General features: G+C 48.2%; 1 protein-coding gene across 5 annotated transcripts; it reads left to right on the top strand.

Annotated features, from left to right (window-relative positions):
* The first annotated feature begins 1,248 nt into the window (after positions 1-1,248).
* Positions 1,249-21,190, top strand: GJA5 (gap junction protein alpha 5). Of its 5 annotated transcripts, none has more exons than XM_078355269.1 (3): positions 1,249-1,348; positions 15,809-16,946; positions 19,479-21,190. In XM_078355269.1, exon 2 carries the CDS (start codon positions 15,842-15,844, stop codon positions 16,916-16,918), a length of 1,077 nt encoding a protein of 358 aa, XP_078211395.1. In that variant the 5' UTR covers positions 1,249-1,348; positions 15,809-15,841; the 3' UTR covers positions 16,919-16,946; positions 19,479-21,190. The 5 variants fall into 5 exon arrangements, with proteins under 5 accessions (XP_078211395.1, XP_035135270.1, XP_078211393.1 ...); XM_035279379.3 differs by lacking the exon at positions 19,479-21,190 and adding an exon at positions 17,794-18,901; XM_078355267.1 differs by lacking the exon at positions 19,479-21,190 and adding an exon at positions 9,113-14,582 and having other exon boundaries at positions 15,809-18,901.
* The last annotated feature ends 846 nt before the right edge of the window (positions 21,191-22,036 follow it).

Raw genomic sequence — 22,036 nt, 5'->3', positions numbered from 1 at the left:
CTGGCTTCCTGCCCTGCCTCTGCCACCTACTACTGTATATGACATTGACAAGTGGGCGTTTCTCCGGGCCTCAGTTTCCCTGGCTGTCCCAGATGATCCCTGAGGTTTTCTTAACTCTTGTAATCTGTGGGCTTAGCCCCGGTTTGTCTGATTTCAGTCCACTCACAGTAATCTCTATTGTTGACACCTACCTGATTCCAGCTGGGTCCACGGCTCAGTGTGTAAGTTGAGGAATCTGGGGGAGAAGTTGGAGAGTGGGAGGGTCTGAGGAGAGAGATACCCCACACTTTCTGAATTTGGTCACCTGCGCATGTGATGTAACAAGAGCCAATCTTACTTTCATCAGTTCAATTCCAGTTGGGAGACCTGTTTGCTTTCATGGAAGGAGCAAAAAGATAAATGTTGGCACTGACGAAAATGTCCGATCCTGATTCTGTCGCTTACTTTACACACTGGGTGACCATAATCATGTTACTTGACTTCTCTGACCCTCAGTTTCCTCGAATGTAAAATGCAGAAAAGGTCTACCTTATTGAATTAAAAATTAGAATGATTAAGATAAAAATAGGCAATATATACATGAAGTCTCCAGCCCAGTCCTGACACATAGAAGATGCTCACCTCTCTTTAAAGGAGCAGGGCAGAGAGTGTGATTCTGGGACTGAGGAATGCCCTAGACTTTTGGAGCTGAGAGGTCAGCATTTCTTTCCTTTTAGTCTAGTCCTGGTGCCTATACCGAGTGCTGGAAGGCTGTGACTTGCGAGATCATGTTTTCCTGTGCCAGCTGATGCTCAGTTCATTAGTGTGGGCATCGTAGAAGTCCCAAAAAAGGCTTGTTATGTGAGTGAGCACCCTCTTTCTTTCTCACGAGGGGAAAAGAATGGGACAAGGGATCTCTTAGGCAATGCCAATCTTCCTGCTGATGCCCCAGGAGAGCCATGGCCTGGGAAGTCTGAGTCCACACAGCAGAGGGGTGGGCAGGAAGAAACCTAGGGAGGTGGTTCGCCAGCAGCTGGGGGGACAGGCAATGTGGACTGCTGGGAGGACAAGGATGACAGGCAGACAGCGGGAGGGCTGCAGGGAGGAGGAGGGAGGAAGACTTCTAGAGCAAAGAGTCTAAGAGCACAGAAGAGAGAGGGGGGAGGAGGGATTCAGAGGGGGAAAGGGGTGGAGAGAGAAAGAGTAGGAAGAAGTGGGAGGAGGGAAGGCGACAGATACGATTAAAAAGAGGGTGGAAGAGGAACAACTGACAGGCTCAGGAGCAAAGAGGGTGGGCAGTTGGAGAAGAGGCAGCCAGCGTGTGAAGAAACCAACGGAGGGGAAGTCCAGGGAGGAGGAAAAGCAGCAGGTAAGAGTGGACTCGAATCTGAATAACTGAACTACAAGTGGGTAGGAAGTAGCCAGGAGAGGGGAACGTGGCTTCTGGGCTGGATAGAAACCAGCTCTTTCTCTCTACCTGTGAGTTTATTCTCTGTCCCTCCTGCTATTTCCCGTGATAGTGAGGTGTGGATATATCAAAAAGGAAGGTCCAGTGAGGCAGCAGATAAATTTCTTCCTTGATTTAGAGGGAGCTGGAGAATCGCAAGTGGGGGGACCTTCGGGCTCCAGCCTACTCCTGTGGAGTTCAGTCCTCTGGGTGCCTCTTAGAAGTGGGTCACCAGTCAATTCCCAAGAACCCCTGTTACAGGGAATTGCCTTTAAGAATAAAACCAACACTGCTTTACGATGCTGCTTCTAGGCATAGAATCTTTTTTGAAATGCTTTTTGCAACATCTAGGGGAGTGCTTTGTTGTTTTTTTTTTCCTCCCTAAGGCATGTTGGATGGTTTAAAAATATTCCCTCCTTAGTTTCCTGCAGAGTATCACGTCCCCGCTCTGCAGCGGCCACATGTGAGAAAGCCAGGCTGCCACTTGCAGCCAGAGGAAAGAGGCGCATGAAACCAGAGAGGGAGCCCCGGACAGTACCTCCGAAGGTCTCCTTTCCACTCGTAGTGCAACGTGGGAGGTCATGGGGCAGAAAGATTCTGTTAGTTCCTTCCTGGACCCTTTTTGTGAGCATGTAGTGAAAGAGCTCAGACTCAGGGGATGGGAGGCCTTGTAACAGACACATCCCCCTGCTGAGCCTGAGTTTCCTCGTCTATGAAATGGGGGATTTGAACTTGAAGGCTGCCTCTGGTTCCATTCAGCAGTAACACTGTGTAAGGCTGTGATTCCATTGGCTCACATGCAACTCAGAACCACTGAAAAAGTGAGGTTCAACACCAGGATTTCCCATCTTGCTCTGTGGCTCAGTTTTCCCCTCATTCTCTCTCGCAGTATTCCATTCTAAGACAGGGGTTCCTGGTTCTCACTGCCCAGCAAGTCACTGGGGCGGCTGTTTCTGGAAGAAAGCTTTGGCACAAAGCGGTCCAGCTGGCTGCAGGGAAGGCAGGGCAGTGCAGAGAGCACTGAACAGACAGTCCGGAGACCTGAAAGCAGCAAAACTGAAGGAGAGAAGACACCAAGGGGAGCGTGTGGCAGCGCAGCGCTTCTGCCCGCCTGGTGCTGTAGCTCAAGGTTGGGGACACCAGCTGGTATTTTTTTTTTTTTTTTTTTTTTTTTGACACAGAGTTTCGCTCTTGCTACCCAGGCTGGAGCGCAATGGCACGATCTCGGCTCACCGCAACCTCTGCCTCCTGGGTTCAGGCAATTCTCCTGCCTTAGTCTCCTGAGTAGCTGGGATTACAGGCACGCGCCACCGTGCCCAGCTAATTTTTGTATTTTTAGTAGAGACGGGGTTTCACCATGTTGACCAGGATGGTCTCGATCTGTTGACCTCGTGATCCACCTGCCTCGGCCTCCCAAAGTGCTGGGATTATAGGCGTGAGCCACCGTGTCTGGCTGCCAGCTGGTATTTAGAGGCCTTCCAGACTGACTTTCACATCTGCAGGCCAAACGGTCTCCATCCCCTCCACCCACTGTCCCCAGAGTCACAGCCCAGCCCAGCCCTTGATTCACTGCTCCCGAGGGAGGGCTGTGAACTTGCCACCTTCCTGCCAGGTTCCGGGGTTGGCAGAGTTGTCTGGAGCCTGCTCCCCTGGCTGTCCCTCCAAGCCTTTTTCTCACTCAGCACCTGCGAGTGAGGAGTCCCAATGACAGCCTGCAGAGCAGAGAGTACCAGGAGGGGATTCTGTGGCTCCCAACGTAACACTCTCTAAGCATCCCTCACCCACACATGTGACGCTCACAGAGCCGCAGCAGTCACAGAATCCGGCTGCCCTGCTTTGTCTCTGCCTTAGAACCTCAGAGGTCTGCTTGCTGGGCTCCTGAAGCTGCTCACTGTTCTTAGATCTTAATGGCCTCACTCCTGTCTCCCCTCCTAGTACCGCCTAAGGTCTGAGAACATTAGGACTGAAAGAGGTCTTTTCCATTACCAGCCTCCTTCTTCAGCAAATAAGGAGAACAAAGCCTAGGGTAGGGCATGACTTGCAGTGAGTCAGGGCTGATTGAGAACACGCTGCCCTGTGCACTCATACCTGGGGCTCCTCTAACCTCCTTCCCTGGCTGCATTTTCCCAGCTGCCATCTCTCCCTGATTCTTCTGCTTGAGCATCTCTATAATTCTGTTTTGTGGGACTGACTCCCACCTGCCCACCTGCTCTTCATCATCTGCACTGGCTGTCGGTGGGACGCAGGCAGTGGGGGGTGCTGCCACAGTGCTGCCTGATCTCTTGGGTACTGGCTGTCCCCACTTCTTAGGACAGGAGGCCTGTCTCTGTGGATCGATCGGGACAGGAACTAGATGTCCTGCCATCTATGGGGCTGGGGAGACCCAAGGCCAAATCTCTATCCCATGTCCTAGGGAAGGACTCACTTCCTGGGGATTCCAGTAGCTCTCTTCTAAGTGCCAACCTAGGCTCAAGCATTGGGCTGGACAAAGGGGAGAGATGACCATTTTCCTGGAAAGCTTCAGGGTTCCTGGAAAGGAAGCTGACTTCCTTCCTGTTGTTGGAAGCTGCTGGCTCCTGGTGATACCAGCTTGATGCCACTTTGAGAATCAATTGCTTCTGATACATTAGCAAATAATGGGCAAATACAGTTTAGTATTCAACAGCCCACTGAGAGTCAGGAGGTCACAGAATCAGAGGTATTGAAAAGGCACAGAGGGACCTTAGAGTTTATCTAATTCAGGGGCAGGGCAGAAGGAAGAGCTTGGGCATTTGGAGTCACATTTGGCTAGGATTTTAGCTGTGTGACCTTGGGAAAATTATTTAATGTCTCTGACACTCAGTTTCTTTATCTGCCAAAGATGCTAATAAATATCTTCCTCATAAGGTTTTTTGAAGATTAAATAAAGTATTTTAAATGGCTATCACATTAGAAAGGCTTCCCGCGAAATCCAATTCCGAGGAGGTATTGACCACGGGTTTTTTTTTCTAGGAATGCTTATGCTAGCCTCTAAGCAGGAAGTCAGAAACTCTGGATCGCCTCTTGATTCTGCCACTGACTTGCCATACTTCACAGCTGAGCAAGTCAGACTCCCCAGATGTTCTAACTTAAAGATGGAAGAGCCTCAACCCTTTGGTTTCACAAGTGCTCAAAGAGAGGCTCAGGGAGGGGAAAACTAGGGTCACAAAAAAACAGCTGGAAGCAGAAAAGAGCCTCTCTTTATGAAATGGTAACGCTGCATTTCACAGGGATTTCCAGACTCTTAATCCAACCTGGCAACTCCATGGTTGAGAACCTCAGGAGACGACGGAGGTGGCCAGGGGTGAAGATGTCCCTCGCCCTCAGATCACAGAGTAGGTGACCTCCCTTTCTCATCCAGGTAGAATTAAGTCTGCTTCAAACCTCTTGTTGCCAGTGTATCTTCAGCTTGGTGATCAGATTCACAAGTGCTGCAGCTCCTTAGAAGAGAGGCATCATAATACAGAGCCATGTGGAGTCCAACTCCAGGCCCAAAAGCTTGAGTTAAAGACACATTAGGAGGCAGGCTGGACCTAACACAGGAGTGAGAGTGGCCTGATTCGAGTGTTCCCTGCACCTCTGTGATTCTCCAGCTCTGATTCAGGAGGTCTGGATGCCTAGTGAAATAACTACTTTATAGACAAATGACTATCCGTTGTCTGGATTTTCCCTAGCTCTGACAGTTACCCTCTTGTACCTGTGCCACATGAGGGTCGCTGCTGTGCTGCTACCCAGCCTGAGGCACTATCAGATTCTGCATCGAGTTGTCTGGTTGGATCATGGCGACAGGAGTTTTTACTGGAAATGTCAGAAAAGAAAACTAGGAACTAATATTATTAAGGGTCCATATGCCAGATGCTGTTCTAGATGCTTCCACATATCCACACAGTGTATTATCCCCATGAGTAAACATTCCCACTTCTCAGTTGACTTAGAAACTGGGAGGATGAGTGACTTGCCTAGGGTAACACCACTAGAGAGTGACACAAGCAGGGTCCTAGCCCCACTGTCCCTCAGAGACCGGAAGTCCCTCTGCCCAGCGACTCCCGTTCTGTTGTTCTTGTTATGATTTCACATCAATGGAACACCGGAGCCTGCCGTTTGGCTAGCTGAGAACCGGGCAGTAGACGCTGCTGCAGCTAAGAGCGCTTGCTGGCTAAAAGAGGAAATAACTTTCCATATGTGAATTCTGGCCAAACCATGGCAGAGGCCAAAGAGTCTGGGAATCCTGACCACTGTGGGCTGAGGGCCCCAATGTGATAATACTTATTTCTAGGAGCAGCATTCGCAAGAGTTGGCCAGCCAGTAAGCCAGAAGCTAAAAAGGTCGTTCACAAGGCAAGGTGAAGTGGGAAAAGTCCTGCTCTCACAGTTAAGAGACTGGAGTTCTGGGCACAGGCTTGTCGTCATCTATCAGTCCTAGTCCTCGAGTTTCTTTCCCATGTTGGAGACATAGAATGTGGGCTTTAGAGTTAGGCTAGTTGGGTTTAAATCCTTTACACAGCATTTGCCAGCTGTGGTACTTAGTACAAGTACTTACTCTCTGAACCTCAGTTTTCTCATCTGTAAAACGGGGCAATACTACTTTCCGTGCAGGGTTAATGGGAGGGTTAGAAAGTTTAGTTATAAAGAGCTTCATGCATGGGAAATACAACGTAGTGTTGTTATCATATGACTTAGCTTCCCCGGACCTCTAACATCTCGTTTAAAAATAAGGAGTTGAGTTTGGTTGATCTCTACATTCCTTCCAGCTCTACTGCACTATAAATCTATGACAAATGGGGGAAATGACAAAGAAATGTGGGCATTATAATAGAATTTTCATTAATAATTAATTGCATGGGACTAAGTAACCCCTTGGAGTAATTGACAAGGGCCTCCCAATGCTTTGTTGTGATTTAATATCTCCATTTAATACTCCTTTTCATTCACTCCTTACAAATATTTTTTCTTCTGACAGTTTAAGAAGAAAATTATTCATCCTAGATAAATCTCTTTCTCCACTTTACTCCCTTCTACTTCCTCGGCTTTGAAACAACTCTCTGCCAGCAGGGTGTCTCTGAGTGGACCAATCTGTTCTTGCCAGAATAAAATAATTAAATTTCAAAAGGAGTTAATTATCTAGGTGCTACTGGTTAGCGTAGGAGGAAGACTGAAGTGACTGCTTCATCTTACCCGTCTCTTCTCCTCTCTTATCTCTAACCCCCTTTCCCCTCTGCAGTGAACTAGGCTCAGGGATGCCGGCCCTCGGTGAATTTCTAATTCTGAGGAAGGTACCCACACCGCCCAAATCCGCAGCTACAGCTATGTCATCATATGCCTGACGGTTTCTCCCGAGGCCGAAGTAGTTACCCCAAACCTAAATGAGGAAAAGAATGAAAATCCCAAATGTAAGAATTACCACCAATGGCTTACAATAACTCCCTATCCGAATGATGATCAGTAAACATTCCCGCTTCAATCATCCTATATCAAAGTGGCCAGCCTTTGACTGGCGAGGATTTTCCAAGGAAGGAACTTTAAATGATTTAGACAGAGTTCGGCACAGTTGTTAGGGCGGCGACACTGCCATCATAGGAGCTAGGGGCTGCGTTTGACTCCACCTCCACCTCTTCCTAGCTGTGTGATCTTGCTCAAGTTACCCTCTCTGAGCCCTGAGGGTAAAATAACGAGAGGCCAGGCATGGTGGCTCATGCCTGTAATCCCAGCACTTTGGGAGGCTGAGGTGGGCGGATCGCCTGAGCCCAAGAGTTTGAGACCAGCCTGGGCAAAAGAGCAAAACCCCATCTCTCAAAAAAAAAAAACCAGAAAATTAGGTGGGTATGGTGGTGCATGCCTGTGGTCCTGGCTACTTGGGAGGTTGAGGTGGAAGGATCACCTGAGCTCAGGAGGTCCAGGCTCCAGTGAGCTGAGATTGTGTAACTGCACTCCCGCCTGGGTGACAAAGTGAGACCCTGCCTCAAAAAAAAAAAAAAAAAATAGTCCCCACTTCCTCAGGTATGAGAAACAAATGAAAACAGATATATAAAGACACAGAGCGTCTGGTACATAGAAAGGTACATAACAGTGAGTATTATAATATTTTATTTCTAGTGTTTTCATCATCACCCAGATCCAAATTGTTTTGTGTGTGTAACTGGGTAAACTAGAAGACGAACTTGGGAATACTGAAGGATAACGAAGATCACTGAAGCAGTGACGATCGAGACCGCTTTCTATGTAATTCTCCCTACATAGCCATTTTAGGGGGAAATCACTGGGAGAGAGGAAATCAGAAAAATATACACAAATGAAGGAGGCACAAAAGCATTCTGACATGAAGGTTGTGCCTGGTGCTTTGCTTTATAAAGCTACCTTGACGTCTGGCGTGGCAGAGGACCGTGCCTGGATAAACACTTTCTGGACTAAACTGCACTGACACGATACTATTTCTCAGGCAGCCTTTAAGTGAGGCCCTTTGGGTCCTTTTACAACGGAATTCTCTTAATTGGGAAGCCAGTGAACTCCGCCCTGCACCACATTGCACTGTATGGCGAGCGGAATGAGAGCTTGGGCCCAGGGGATTGTTATCATTACTATGAATAACGATCTTTATTGAGAACCAGAGATCTGTCAGATACTGTCCAGAACATGTGTTGTCCAGAATTAGACTCAGACTGTGGAGTGGTTTTGTCATCTAATTTTGACAAGCTTGGATAAGTTCCCCAGTACTATGAGGGGAGGAGGCAGTGAGGGAGTAGTCCACGGTGATGGAATTTCTGCTCAAGACACGTTCAGTCCTGCTAAGCCAAGGGAAGGGCTCTCTCACAGGCAGAAGAAAGACTCAGTGGCTTCCATCTCCCCGGTGTTCTGATCACCATCGTCACTGGGCAGGTGCCTCTATGCCAGCTTCCCAGGGAGGCCCCCCCACTGACATGCCGCATTGCCCCCAACGTGTTGCTTGGCCTCCGTGTGCATTCTGATCCTTTTCTTCAGCAATTGGGAAAGGATTGCCTTGATCAATTTGGCATTAGGTGTTTTGAGAGACCTAAATGCTATCAATTCATGCACTGTTGTTTTTATAAAGTACGTACCGCCCCATACAGGGTGCGCCATTGAGCGCCAAGGGGTTTGGGGTGGGGGAATTTCAGGAGGGGAGTGCAAGGATGAACAGAAACGCAGTTTGTCTTCAAGGAGCTCAGGGTTGAGTGGGAGAGAGAATTCACAGGTTGTAGAGAAAATCATTCTCAGGTGCGTGAGACCCTAAGAGCTCTACAGTTCAGCCCAAGGCCCAGCTGCTGACTTGGAGGACACAAAAATTATTGTAAAATACTGTATTAGAAGGGATTGGACTGGAATCAATAGAAAGAAGAGAATTTTCAAGGCATCCCCATGGTAGCACCTCACTCACTAGCAATACACCTTCTAAAAGACTGCTACAAGCATGGACATTACTAATTGTGCAGTCCTTTACTTCCCAACCACATGTGGAGGCTTCAGATTAGGCTCTCAGGAGCAAATCATGGACTAAGCGTGGCCTAGCACGTGGGTTGAGAATGACTCCAAACTCCTGGGCGTGGCTGTGAAAGCCCTCCACAACCTGCTCCTGTATGCTCTGCAGTCCTCCATGCTCTGCTCATTGTACCCTAAAACCATGCTGGTTTTCATTTCAATGAATGTGTTCATGCAGTCTTGCCTTTGTCTGAAATCCCCGCATCTCTTCTGCAACTCCTCCATCCACTCCATACCCCTGCAAACATCACGGACACCTAACTCCCACACAAGAGTTATCTCCACTGGCAAGTTCCCTCGAAGGCCTAAGAATTGATGAGCGCCACCCTCGGAGGGGACATGGAATGAAACTTTGCAGCATGCAAGTCTTTGATCAGAAACTCTGGAACGAAGCCCTGACTCTGCCGCCGTGAATCGTGTCTTTGAGCACATCACCTTTGTATGTTTCCTCCTCTGCAAAACACAGGCAATAACAATGATCCCACAGAGTGGTTATGAGGAATCATTCACTCAACAATAAAAATAGAATGTCTGTAACATTCTGAAGGTATGCAGTCTTGAACAGAACAAATATGATCTTGCTCTCTCGGAACCAACGAGAGAATGTAGAAGCACTTTTTGAATGTATGTAAGCTTTTATTTTTATTTACTTATCGTAAGGTTATTTTTTTTTTTTGAGATGGAGTTTCGCTCTTGTTACCCAGGCTGGAGTGCAATGGCACGATCTCGGCTCATCACAACCTCCACCTCCTGGGTTCAGGCAATTCTCCCTCCTCAGCCTCCTGAGTAGCTGGGATTACAGGCACACACCACCATGCCCAGCTAATTTTTTGTATTTTGAGTAGAGACGGGGTTTCACCATGTTGACCAGGATGGTCTCGATCTCTTGACCTTGTGATCCACCCGCCTCGGCCTCCCAAAGTGCTGGGATTACAGGCTTGAGCCACCACGCCTGGCCTATCGTAAGGTTTTATGTTTATTGCTGACCTTAAGAAGAGAGATTTGTCTCCTTAGGACCACTTTGCAATCTTACTGCTAGCCAAATGTTTTCTTCCATCATTAAGAAAGCATTTATTATGTACCAAATGAGAGAACTTAAAGCAATAAGAATACAAAGTAGAAGACAGGGCTTTTGATTTTGAGAAGCATACTCCGCATTTGAGAGAAAAAGCTCTTAAACACTTGAGGAAGGAATCATGGCTAATTTTATTCTTTTTTTTTTTTTTTTCAGACAGAGTCTCACTCTGTTGCCCAGGCTGGAGTGCACACGCATGATCTCGGTTTACTGCAACCTCTGCCGCCCAGATTCAATTGATTCCCTGCCTCAGCCTCTGAGTAACTGGGTTTACAGGCACCCACCACCACCACCCTGGGCTAATTTTTATATTTTTAGTACAGACAGGTTTTCACCATGATGGCCAGGCTGGTCTTGAACTCCTCACCTCAGGTGATCCACCCACCTCAGCCTCCCAAAGTGCTGGGATTACGGGTGTGAGTTACCATGCCCAGCTGATTTCATTCATTTCATGTACATCATTGAGTGCCCACCAAGTGTCAGGCCTTGCTCCTCTTTGGTACTGTTCCACAGTGGGCACTCAGCAAAGTCTCTGCACGTTGGCTGACAGACGAATTTTTGGAAAGCAAGTGAAAGGAAATATATAAGCAAGTGTGAGAATGTATCCTACATGCTGGATGGTAATTTAGAGTCTTCTGGAGTTCAGGAAAACACCAAAGAGGGCTGAGGTCAGTTTTAGAAGACTCCATTTCGCTGTAGATCTGTGGAGTCAGGGGAAGAGGTCTGGCTATGAGTTTATGATTAACCTGGGTTGCTCTGAAATGATTTTCTTTGAGAAACACTGGCCCCGTCACCATAAAAAGGAGCATGTGGCTGGGTGTGGTGGCTCACACCCATAATTCAATCACTTTGGGAGGCCAAGGAGGGTGGATCACCTGTGGTCAGGAGTTTGAGATCAGCCTGGCCAACATGGTGAAACCCCATCTCTACTAAAAATATAAAAATTAACCGGGCGTGGTGGCGCGCGCCTGTAATTCCAGCTACTCAGGGGGTGAGACAGGGAGAATTGCTTGAGCCTGGGAGGCGGAGGTTGCCGTGAGCCAAGATGGCACCACTGCATTCCAGCCTGGGTGACAAAGTGAGACTGTGTCTCAAAAACAAAAACAAAACAGACAGACAAAACAGCCGCAGGAGCACAGGATTAGGAATGTAGGGGCCTGCGCTTTATTTCCAGCCATTTAGCCATAGAGTACACGCAGTAAAGGCATGCAATGATTTGTGCTCACTATACACAAAATCCTTCCTCTGGCCCTCTTCCTCTTACGCAAGCACCAGTGCTGCTTTGCCAAACAAGTTCCCTAATGGCCCCTCCAAAATTTGCTTTATCCCAGGACAGGACTTGTTGAAACAGAATGTTGAAGGTTTTGGAGCGAAGAACCTTTAGCGATGGGACAGTTCTCTTCCAGGTTCTAGGGACCATCTCTTTTTGCCTTGCTAATTTCACAGCTTGTAGCAGCGGCAGAGGGCTTTAGAACACAATTGTCTAACACCCTCCCCGAACCCATAAACCGGATTCAGGTTTCTGCCGCACATTTCCATAACACCTTATACTTCCTTAATGTTAACACACATCACGTTTTATTGAAATCGTGTGTTTAATGTCTCCTCTTAATTAAAGGGTGTCGAGGCAGTCACATGCAGTGAAGGCAGGGAATCCTTGCTTGTTTCCCCTCCTTCCTGCTGTCTCCTCATTGTCTAGAATGACAGCTGGCGCCCTGCAGCCGCTCAATAAACTTATTAAATGAATGAATAAAAGGGACGGACAGTCCAGGCAGAGGGAACACAAGAAGCCAAGATACATGGGTGAGAAATGCGGAAATGTGTGTGTACGTATGGGGACTTGTGGAGCTTAAGCACCGAGTGTGTGAGGACAACGGTGGAGAAAAGATAACACGAGACCGTACAGGGTCTCAAATGGCAAGTTAAGAAGTCTGGACTTTCTAAGTGGAAGGAAGCCCCTGAGGGTAACCGCTCAAGCCGTGAGGTAAACTGCCATTGTGTTTGATAGGATTTATTCATGGCATGGGCAACTTCCTCTGCCCCTCCTAACACGCTTCCTGCCAAGAAGCAGATAATCATCTACAAAGCATTTTATGTGCTATACGCCCAGTGAACTCGTTGAGTATCTAATCTACACATTTCTCTGGCTGAGATAGGGGTATCCAAAGGGAGCCAAGGTAGCTGGAACACTAACTTCAGCCAGCGACCTTTCACATTATAAACTGAGCATCTGGTACATGGTAGCAATTTTAAGTTTCTCTGACCTTGAGTGTCAGCAGGAAGTCATAAATGAAAAGTCTTCCACTCTCTTTCCTCCGGCGGGCCCGGGAGGTCTGCCTTACCCCCTCACCTCCTCGGCTAGTTTCTCTTGTTTCCTCCCAATAAGACATCCTTCCTGACACGGTCTTTCTGGTTTTCCAAGGCGCTGCTTTCTTGTACCTGTGCCTTACCTCTTCCGGGTACAATTCCTTGGCCCGCAGTGAAGGAATCAGCAGTCAAGCCACTTGGCAGACCAGACCAAAGAGTCACATTCTTTGCCTGGAACTCTTTTTATACTTCCTTGGCAACTTGCAAGGAATGAATGACAGAGTGAGATCAAGGGAAAAGTCTTCAGGGACTGAATGTGGAAAACTTGCCCCGAATCCTGGAAGATTATGACATTTGTTTGTTTCCTTTCTATTTCCATTTCCTTCTCATTCCCTCCCCTTCTACTCTTGCTCCCATGTCTTTTCTCCTTTGTCATGCACCTTTCTCTACTTTCTGTTTTCTCCCTCCTTCTTCTACTGTCATCCTTCCCCACCACTCTCACTGCTAGTAATGGCTGCCTTTTATTCAGTTCTTATTTGCTGAGCACTGTGCTAAGTGTTTTGCACGCATCATCTCATAGCACTCTATGAGTTAACGGTATGTCCATTTCGCAGGTGAGGAAAGTGAAACACAGATTGAATCATCTATGCAAGCCCAGCAGATGGCAACGGGGATTTGTTGAACCTCAGTAAATCCAACTTCCACATCTATCTTTTCTTAAGCCTTACATGGTCTTTCTTTCCATTTCCAACTCCCACTTGTCATTCCCTTTTCTTCTCTTCTTTTTAGCCCTCCCCTCGCTCCCTACCTCTTTTTTCTCAGACACTCACCAGAGTCCAGTCACTGCACGTGTGTGGCTGACCCTGAAGGTGCTAACACTGTATATGAGCCTAGAAGAGACGACAGACCATTCAAACTCTTATCTAATCAGCCATTTTCCTTTTGAGCACATGCCCCACAATTTTCCACATTTGGAGGCTGAAACAGGGGGCGCTTCACCACCTAGGGAAATGGGACACGTGTCTGATCACAAATGACATGAAAGGCTTCAAGACCTGGGTGGGTCTTTGATATAGAGAGGAGCAGAGATAAAACCCTTTCCGCTCACTCAGAAACTCCCTCATTCCCGGGGACTCTGTACGCTCTCAAGGTTTGGGACCTGGGGTCTGAGAGAAGGCAGGGCAAGGAGGCTGGTCCCTGTCAAGGCAACAATCAACTCAGGAGCTGAGGAAACCCGGACTCTGAAATGCACCCCCCTGACCCATCTTTCCCCATAAGCATAAAGAACATTCAGATAGAAGCCAGGAGCATGTTGGCAGCCCAGATATGAAGGTCAAAGTTCAAACTTGACAACCTCTAAGGTCCCACCCAAATCTGAGGTTTTATGATTCTAAGAAGGGAATATTTACGTTCCATTCCCTCTGAGATCTTTGTCATGCTGTTGGTTAGGAATGATTAGAGACTTAAACCATAAGGGCATTTATTTATTTTGTTTGTTTGTTTTTTTATAGAGATGGGGTTTCACCATGTTAGTCAGGCTGGTCTTGAACTCCTGACCTTGTGATCCCCCCCGACCCTTGCCTCCCAAAGTGCTAGGATTACAGGCATGAGCCACCGCACCTGGCCAAAGCATAAGGGCATTTATTATTAACTAAGTAAGAATTCTGGAGGTAGGCGCCTCAAGAGTTGATTCAGAGGCCTCAGGGCACTGGCTGACATTTTTGAGATTCTCTGGACAGCTTCAGACATCTTGGTTCACGCAACTCCATCCACAGGCAGGAAGCAATAGGGGTGAGCAAGGCCACTCCTACTCACTGGGGGATTGGAGCACTCTGAGTAGGCTCCCTCCTGTTCCCCAGGGGATGGCAGCACTGTGAGGTTCCCTCTTCTTCACAGGGGGATGGAAGCACTCCATTTATTAGGGGGTAGAAAAACCTTTTCTGGAGCATTCCCTCTACTTCAGATTCTCCCCATACCTCACCTACCAGAACTAACTGCAGAGGAGATTGAGAAAGTGATTCCGGCTTTTTCACCCTGCCAATAGGAGGAAGGCAAGAAGCAGGGAATTGGTTTGCTATTGGGTAGGAAACCACAGTGCCTGTCAGCCCCTCCTTCCTTCACTCAAGTAAGATGTTCTAAACACCTACTCTGGGCCAGGCTCTGGTGATACAGAAGAAAAGACAGTCTCCATTTTCAAACAGTCCCTACTGGGAGAACACAGAGAGGCTGAGGATTACAACACAAGGCAGCAAACACTGGGAGACCAGTAAGTGTCCCGGGGGCCATCACAGCAGCTGAAGAGGCTTATCTCCAGGGAGGAGGGAGGGCTGGAGGAACCAATGACTGGTTACGTTTTGAAAGGTAAATGGGATTCATCTACAGATGAGGGGACACATAGGGGTACAGGAGGAGAGCACGTGGGAAGACTTGGCATGGCTGGACAAAAGGTAGTCAGGTGGACGGGCAGGAAGAGGCTGGAAAAGCAGACCGGGGCCAGATGAGGGAGGATTTTGTATGGGACATAAAGTTTGGGGACATTTATTCTGGACCTAAGAGTGAGCAGATCTGTGTGTGGGAACCTTATTTAAATGAGACACACAAACTTAGCAGCAGGGTGAGCTGAGCTGCGTGGCTGGAATGGTGTGTTGCACTGAGGCACGGGAGATCAACATTGCCTTACCAGCCAGGAAAGTCAGCGCCCATCTGCGATACCATTAGCTGGTAGGACCAAAGCACTCTTTTTGTTTACCACCACCCAACACCGCTGGCCCATGGTGGACAGTTCTGATTTTTGCAGAGTGCTTCCTGCGGGGACAAATTTGCCAATCCCACCCTCACTCCTTCCTCCTCCGCCTAGTTCTGCCCTCTGGAGCCATAAAAAAATCCTTTCCATCCAACAGCCATTGAAACATTTGGAACTGGTGGAATGATTTTCAGAATATCACACACCTTATCTCATTTAATCCTCGGAATTCTCTGGTGTAGCTATTCCCAACCCCATCTGAGAGATGAAGAAACAGACTCTGTGAGGTAAATTCCCAGAGTCACATTTGTAAACTCTAATCCTGTGTTCTTTTTAATACTCACGTTTCTCCAGGTGCAGTCCCTAACTGCCTGCATCAGAATCACTTGGGCTGCTTGCTGTAAATCCAGATTCCTGGGGGCCATCCAAGACCTCCTGAGGTAGAATTAGTGGGGCAAGAGCAGAATCTATATTGTAACACACACCTCTGTGTGTGTGTGTGTGTGTGTGTTTCTATCTGTTAAAGTGTGGGAGCCAGGCTCTCATCTTGCTAATATCGCTACTTTGAATCTCCTCTTTATTTTTGCTGGGAAATGAAAGAGCTTTTCTTTGGGCTCTTTGCCTTCTAAGTTCATTTTCTTCAAGAACGCATTGGTATGGATCAGTGGACTCCCGGAACGTGATGTACCTGTCAGACCTTCACGGAACATCCTTCTCCTTTTCTCTCTTTCTCTCTTCCCCATGTGCAGAAGGTTTGGCGTCTGTCCCCTAGCTGAGCCAAGATGGGCGACTGGAGCTTCCTGGGAGAGTTCCTGGAGGAAGTACACAAGCACTCCACCGTGGTGGGCAAGGTCTGGCTCACGGTCCTCTTCATATTCCGCATGCTCGTGCTGGGCACAGCTGCCGAGTCCTCCTGGGGGGACGAGCAGGCTGATTTCCGGTGTGATACGATTCAGCCCGGCTGCCAGAACGTGTGCTACGACCAGGCTTTCCCCATCTCCCACATTCGCTTCTGGGTGCTGCAGATCATCTTCGTCTCCACGCCCTCCCTGGTGTACATGGGCCACGCCATGCACACCGTGCGCATGCAGGAGAAGCGCCGGCTGCGGGAGGCCCAGAAGGGCAGAGAGGGCGGCGGCTCCGGCTCCTACGAGTACCCGGTGGCCGAGAAGGCGGAGCCGTCCTGCTGGGAGGAAGGGAATGGGAGGATCGTGCTCCAGGGCACTCTGCTCCACACCTACGTGTGCAGCATCCTGATCCGCACCACCATGGAGGTGGGCTTCATCGTGGGCCAGTACCTCATCTACGGAGTCTTCCTGACCACCCTGCACGTCTGCCGCAGGAGTCCCTGTCCCCACCCGGTCAACTGTTACGTATCCCGACCCACGGAGAAGAATGTCTTCATTGTCTTTATGCTGGCTGTGGCTGCGCTGTCCCTCTTCCTTAGCCTGGCTGAACTCTACCACCTGGGCTGGAAGAAGATCCGACAGCGATGCGTCAAGCCGCGGCAGGACATGGCTAAGTGCCAGCTTTCTGGCCCCTCTGCGAGCATAGTCCAGAGCTGCACACCACCCCCTGACTTCAACCAGTGCCTGCAGAGCGGCCCTGGGGGGAAATTCTTCCATTCCTTCAGCAATAATATGGCCTCCCAACAAAATACAGATAACCTGGCCACTGAGCAAGTGCGAGGCCAGGAGCAGACTCCTGGGCAAGGTTTCATCCAGGTTCCTTATGATCAGAAGCCTGAGGTGCCCAATGGAGTCTCACCGGGTCACCGCCTCCCCCATGGCTACCATACCGACAAGCGACGTCTTAGTAAGGCCAGCAGCAAGGCCAGGTCAGATGACCTATCAGTGTGATCCTCCTTCATGGGAGGACCAGGAGCAGGTGAGAACACAGGAGGCTCAGAGAGGAAAGACGTGTCCCTTCTGACATTTTCTCACTGTCATCATTGCTTGGCTCCTTTGGGCCTGGGGTCTCAATGACATTGCTCATCAATTCTAGAAACTATAACCAGGGCTCTGGGATAATAAGAGGTGTGACTACCCACCCAGACTGCTGCAGTCCCCCCCCCCACCCCCACCCCCACCCCCACCCCAGCCCCAACCCTCTACCCAGTATAATCAATGAAGCCTCTCAGATTACTCGTGAAACAGGGTAGAGGAAGGGAAGGGAGGCACGGCAGAAGCTAGCCTGGAAGGGATAGCCAGAGGGCTAGAATGACTCTCTCTCTACATACCAGCCACACACCAGATGAGTTCTCTAAGTTCCTACCCTTCCCCCTTGACCTGAGCACCCTCGCTCCTCCAAGGAAGAGCTCTTAAGTTCCTGGCCAGTAGAGAGCATGTATCAAGGAACCTGCAATAGACATGTTCTTGAATCTGTTGTTTCCATAGACCATTCCTTGCAGTAGTGGTGAGATGGCCTTGGGCTGCCCTTGGCTTCTCCTCCCTCTACGCCATCTTTAAAGGGCTTCTTGGAACTTCACCGGCAGCCTCAACTTTACAAGTGCCTTGGTATGTACCTCTGGCACATGTCCCGCCCTGGTGATGTTGCAACCTTTCCTTCTGCCAGAGTACACCCAGCCTGTGAAGGTGTCAGCTCTGCTGTGGAGTCACTGTACACACAAACTCCACTGGAATTCCTGCTACCACCTGTCATCCTGCAGCCCCTTTACAGTTCAATCCAGTGACAGAAACCATCCCTTCCCTTTCTCCCTTGGCTGTTCACCCAGCCATTCCCCAAAGGCCTTATCGACAGGAATACCCAGGAAGCCGTTGTCCTCTCTCGAACCCGGACCAGATGGAATTTCCCCAGGTTTTGTTAAAACAAAGAAAGCATTGTGCCTTGTGGAAAAAAAAATTCTGCTGTGAAGAAGAAAATTAAAAAGGAGAGAAAACACTGGAAAACTATTTTCTTCCCCTATTTACTTCCTTCGCTGCCAACTTAGTGCCAAGAGGAGGTGTGATGACAGCTATGGAGGCCCCCAGAGCTCTCTCTCCCTGGAGGCTTTAGCAGGGGCATGGAAATAGGGGAATCTCCAGCTCACTTGGCAGGGCCTTTATTTAAAGAACACAGAGATTCCTACGTCTCCCTAGTGCCTGTAATGAGACTGCCACGTGGGGGCTGCAGAAAAGCCTTGCCTTCCCCAAGGACTGGCCTGGTTTCTGTATTCACCGGATCTATAATGGGTTGTGTTGTTTTGGATGAAGGTAAAGGATGCTTGGAATTGGATACTGATCTTACAGAAAGATTATTACATTATTAAAATGCATATGCATGTGTGTGTGCATGCGCGCGTGTGTGCGCGCGTGCATGTGTGCGTGCGTGTTCGTGTGTGTGCGCACGCGCGCGCTGATAGGATGGGTAAAGGGGAGGGAAGTCCTGAGATAAGGAAAGGAAACCACAGAGAAGCTTGTGTCTTCCTGCTATCTTCTCTGGCTGCCTGGCAGAGGGGCTGAGTCTCACTGTCTTGGTGTTATTAACCTAAACAGATAGGCATGGGAGGCTGGGACGGAGGAGGGTAAAGGCTCAGAAGGAGGTTGAACCTCTGAGTCACCTGCCCTCTGCTATTTGGATGCTATGGTTGGGTGAAAGGAAAATGAGAGTAGAGAAGTGGAGGAAAGTGACCAGGATGCCGTTCAGGAAGGAATGTCTGATCATTCCGGGTCCCTGGAGGGGACACCTTCTAATCTATTTTCTAGCATTCATATTCTCTCTCCTATCTCTGAAATGTTTTATGAAATGTGTTCTTGAATTAGAAATTCTGTGGGATCAATCTTTCACGGTGAGGCTTTTAGAAAGGAAAAAGAAAATAAAATGTGTAATTTGTCTTAATAAAACCGATCTCTCTCTCTCTCTCTCTCTCTCTCTCTCTCTCTCTCTCTCTCTCTCTCTCTCTCTGTCTTTCGTTGTCCGCTTCATGCTGTGACTGTAAGAGAAGGATGGCAGACTTGGTGGGGAGGAGAGCACTCGGACTACACCCACCAGTAAGCCAGTAAGGCAAAGAGCTTTGAAGTCGGGCATGCAAGGGTTAAAATTCCAGTTGCTAACTTACATCTGGACTCCAGCAAGACAATTTCTGAGCCTTGGTTTTCTCATCTGTAAATTGGGCCCTATTACTATCTACCTCATGGTGCTGTTAGCTGAGCTGTTATGATCACACGGCTGTTAACTGAGTTGACTGTAGAGAGTTCAGCAGAGTGCTTGGGAAATAACAGTCATTACATGGTAATTGTTGTTATTATCTGACTGTTCTGTTATTATTTTGAATACACCGTATTTGGAAATGGAATGCTGAGGGATGATTCCAGAACTTCCGTTCATCAAGCCTACAATCTGCCTAGTGTGATCAGATTAGCTCACATTATTCTCGTCTAAAAATTAGAATAAAATTAAACAGGAATTCATTTGTATCAGTTCTAGGAACCATAGGCTCCGGGAGGTGATACAAAAAAACCGAACAAAACAACAACAACAACAAGAAACCACTGGCAAACTGCACAGAGAAAAGGGGAGACCTGACCTGGACCTAAAACGTGAGAAGGCTTTACAGACGCACAGACCCCAAGGAGGAGTCTGTGAGACAGGTCTCTGGGTCACATTTTACAGACATGTAAGGTGAGGCTCAGGGAAGTTCCCTGAGAGTGGGGCTGCTTCTCACCAGCTTCCCTGACTGAGATTTCATCTGGTCGGAGGAAGAGAAGTAACTGTTGCTCCAAGGGACCGACCACCTAGACTCGCACCAACAAATGGGCATGATTTCTGCGAGAAGATTCGGAAAGGCAAACAGAAGTGTTATCTTAACTACCAATCAGTTTTATTTATCAGGGCGGGAAAGCTTTTCAAAAAATGTCTTGCAGAGAGATCTTAGAACGCATATTATGACACCAACGTGGAGACTTAGGAGTACACCTGGCCTCTGTCTGAGGATAAGGTGCTTAGCCCAGGGATACCGGAGTTGTCCAACTAGAGAAAACACCTGGGACTCATTTTTTTTCTCCCAGAAAAAAAAAACAGTCCATCTCATATTTTTATAAACATCGCCATTAACATTGAACAGTTCATATTATGCCAGACTGCAAAAGCTAAGGAACTTACAGTAAGATTTCAACCTCACGTAGTTCTACTCTCATTTTCTTTCTTTCCCCCTCCCTTCTAAAGCTTCATCACTAAAGAGCATAAGCTGGTTGGCAATAGAGTGAACACACTCCGAGGTGCAGGCCCCTTTAGGCCCATTTCCTTAAATTGCTTCCTCTAGTGTCAAATGAGACCAGAATGTCTACCGGCAGGTTCATTCCAACGGCTCTGGTGTCTAAGTGGTTAAATGCTAATACTCCTCCTATGTAAAATCATAGTACGAATGGGTTTCAGATTTTTTTCCTAATAGCAAATTGCGATACCAGAGAGAAAAACAAAAGAGCAAGGACAGTAGGCACCTTGTAGGCGTCTTGAAGGATTGCTGTCTTGATGTGGAAATCAGGGAAGTAGCGAGGCTGCACGGAGCTGCCTACGTCCCAATCCTCAGGAGGTCTTGGAAGCCCCTGCAGCTGGTCCTTGACAATGAACAGATTTTTAAAATCCTAGATTTGTAAGTAGAATAGGATTAGGGATGCTTCCTCTCACCGGTCACTTGATGGTCATCAGAGATAGGTAGGGTCTAGAGTTTTTTATTGTCATTTCAACTGGAAAATATTGTCACTCAGCAAAGAATTCTTGAACAGCTAGGCATTATGTTAGGGTTTAGGAGTATAATTTTAGAAACCAGACATGTTTCCTGCCATTTGGATCTTATAATCTCATGGGGAAGGCACTCTAACACAAACAAACAAAATTATTGTGTGTGTGTGTGTGTGTGTGTGTGAGATGAGGCCTCACTATGTTGCCCAGGCTGGAGTGCATGGCACGATCTAAGCTCACTGCAAACTCTGCCTCCTGGATTCGAGTGATTCGTGTGCCTCAGCCTCCCGAGTAGCTGGGATTACAGGTGTGTGCCACCATTTTTAGTAGAGAGAGAGTTTTGTCATGTTGGCAAGGCTGGTCTCAAACTCCTGGCCTCAAGTGATCCACCTGCCACTGGGATTACATGTGTGATTCACCGCACCCAGCTAATAAAAGCCTTTAAACTTCGACAAGTGTCATGAAGGAAACAAATAAGGGGTTAACAAAAGTGAGCTGAGAGATTCTGGTATTCACATAGGACAGCAGAAAGTCCTTTCTGGGAGGTAACACTGAAAGCTGAGATATGACAGCTTAGAACCCGGGCACTGCTGCGTAGGGGAAGAACCCAGGTGAGTGAATCTAAATTCCTTCCAGAAAATTCCAGAATACAGTTGTCCTTTATCTCGATATGGTCCAACATTTTTGAAAAACGTAGAATTCAAACAGCAACTAAAACAGCACGGTTTGGCACCAACTGTAGCAAAACACACATACCTCTTTCTGCAAAAATTTCGAAGGACGGAAATCTTTTCACTCAAGGAAGCAGAAGGAGCATATGTAAAATCTGAATTAAAACAAGTAAATACATGTTCAGTTCCTAAAGCCCTATTTTTTTTCCATCATCAGGAAGACTGTCAGAACCCACCAGTATCAATGCTGAGAACACACTCGGGGCCTTCTAAACTAGGCCTATTCTGTGGGGTAGGGCTGGAGAGGGGAGGCAGGGGTGCTCCGGGACAGAAGGGAGTCCAGCCCAGGCATGCTGGAAGAACACTATATCCAAAGGGGCTAGGAGAGAGTCAGCAGGGCATGGTCCAGAGTAGCCTTAACATCAGGGAAGTGAAGGCAGCAAAACATCAAGTGTACAGAGAGGGAGAAGTTGGGGATGGGGGAGGTGGAGGCGCACACAGCAGGGAAGCCAGGCTGCGGGAAGTTGCATAAGACACTAGGCAGGCAGGCACTGTCAGGGACATGTCTCAGCTGGCAGTGGGGCCCCAGTTCCTGATCTGGATTTGGAGCGAGACTTCCAGACTCAG

The sequence above is a fragment of the Callithrix jacchus genome, chromosome 18 (assembly GCF_049354715.1).
Source record: "Callithrix jacchus isolate 240 chromosome 18, calJac240_pri, whole genome shotgun sequence".
In the NCBI taxonomy this organism is placed as follows: domain Eukaryota; kingdom Metazoa; phylum Chordata; class Mammalia; order Primates; family Cebidae; genus Callithrix; species Callithrix jacchus.
Note: the sequence above shows the minus strand (reverse complement) of the source record. Positions and strands in the feature narration are given on the sequence as shown.

Excerpts from the sequence above, each read along its gene's own strand:
- GJA5 (XM_078355269.1), top strand. The coding sequence starts at position 15,842 with ATGGGCGACTGGAGCTTCCTGGGAGAGTTCCTGGAGGAAGTACACAAG.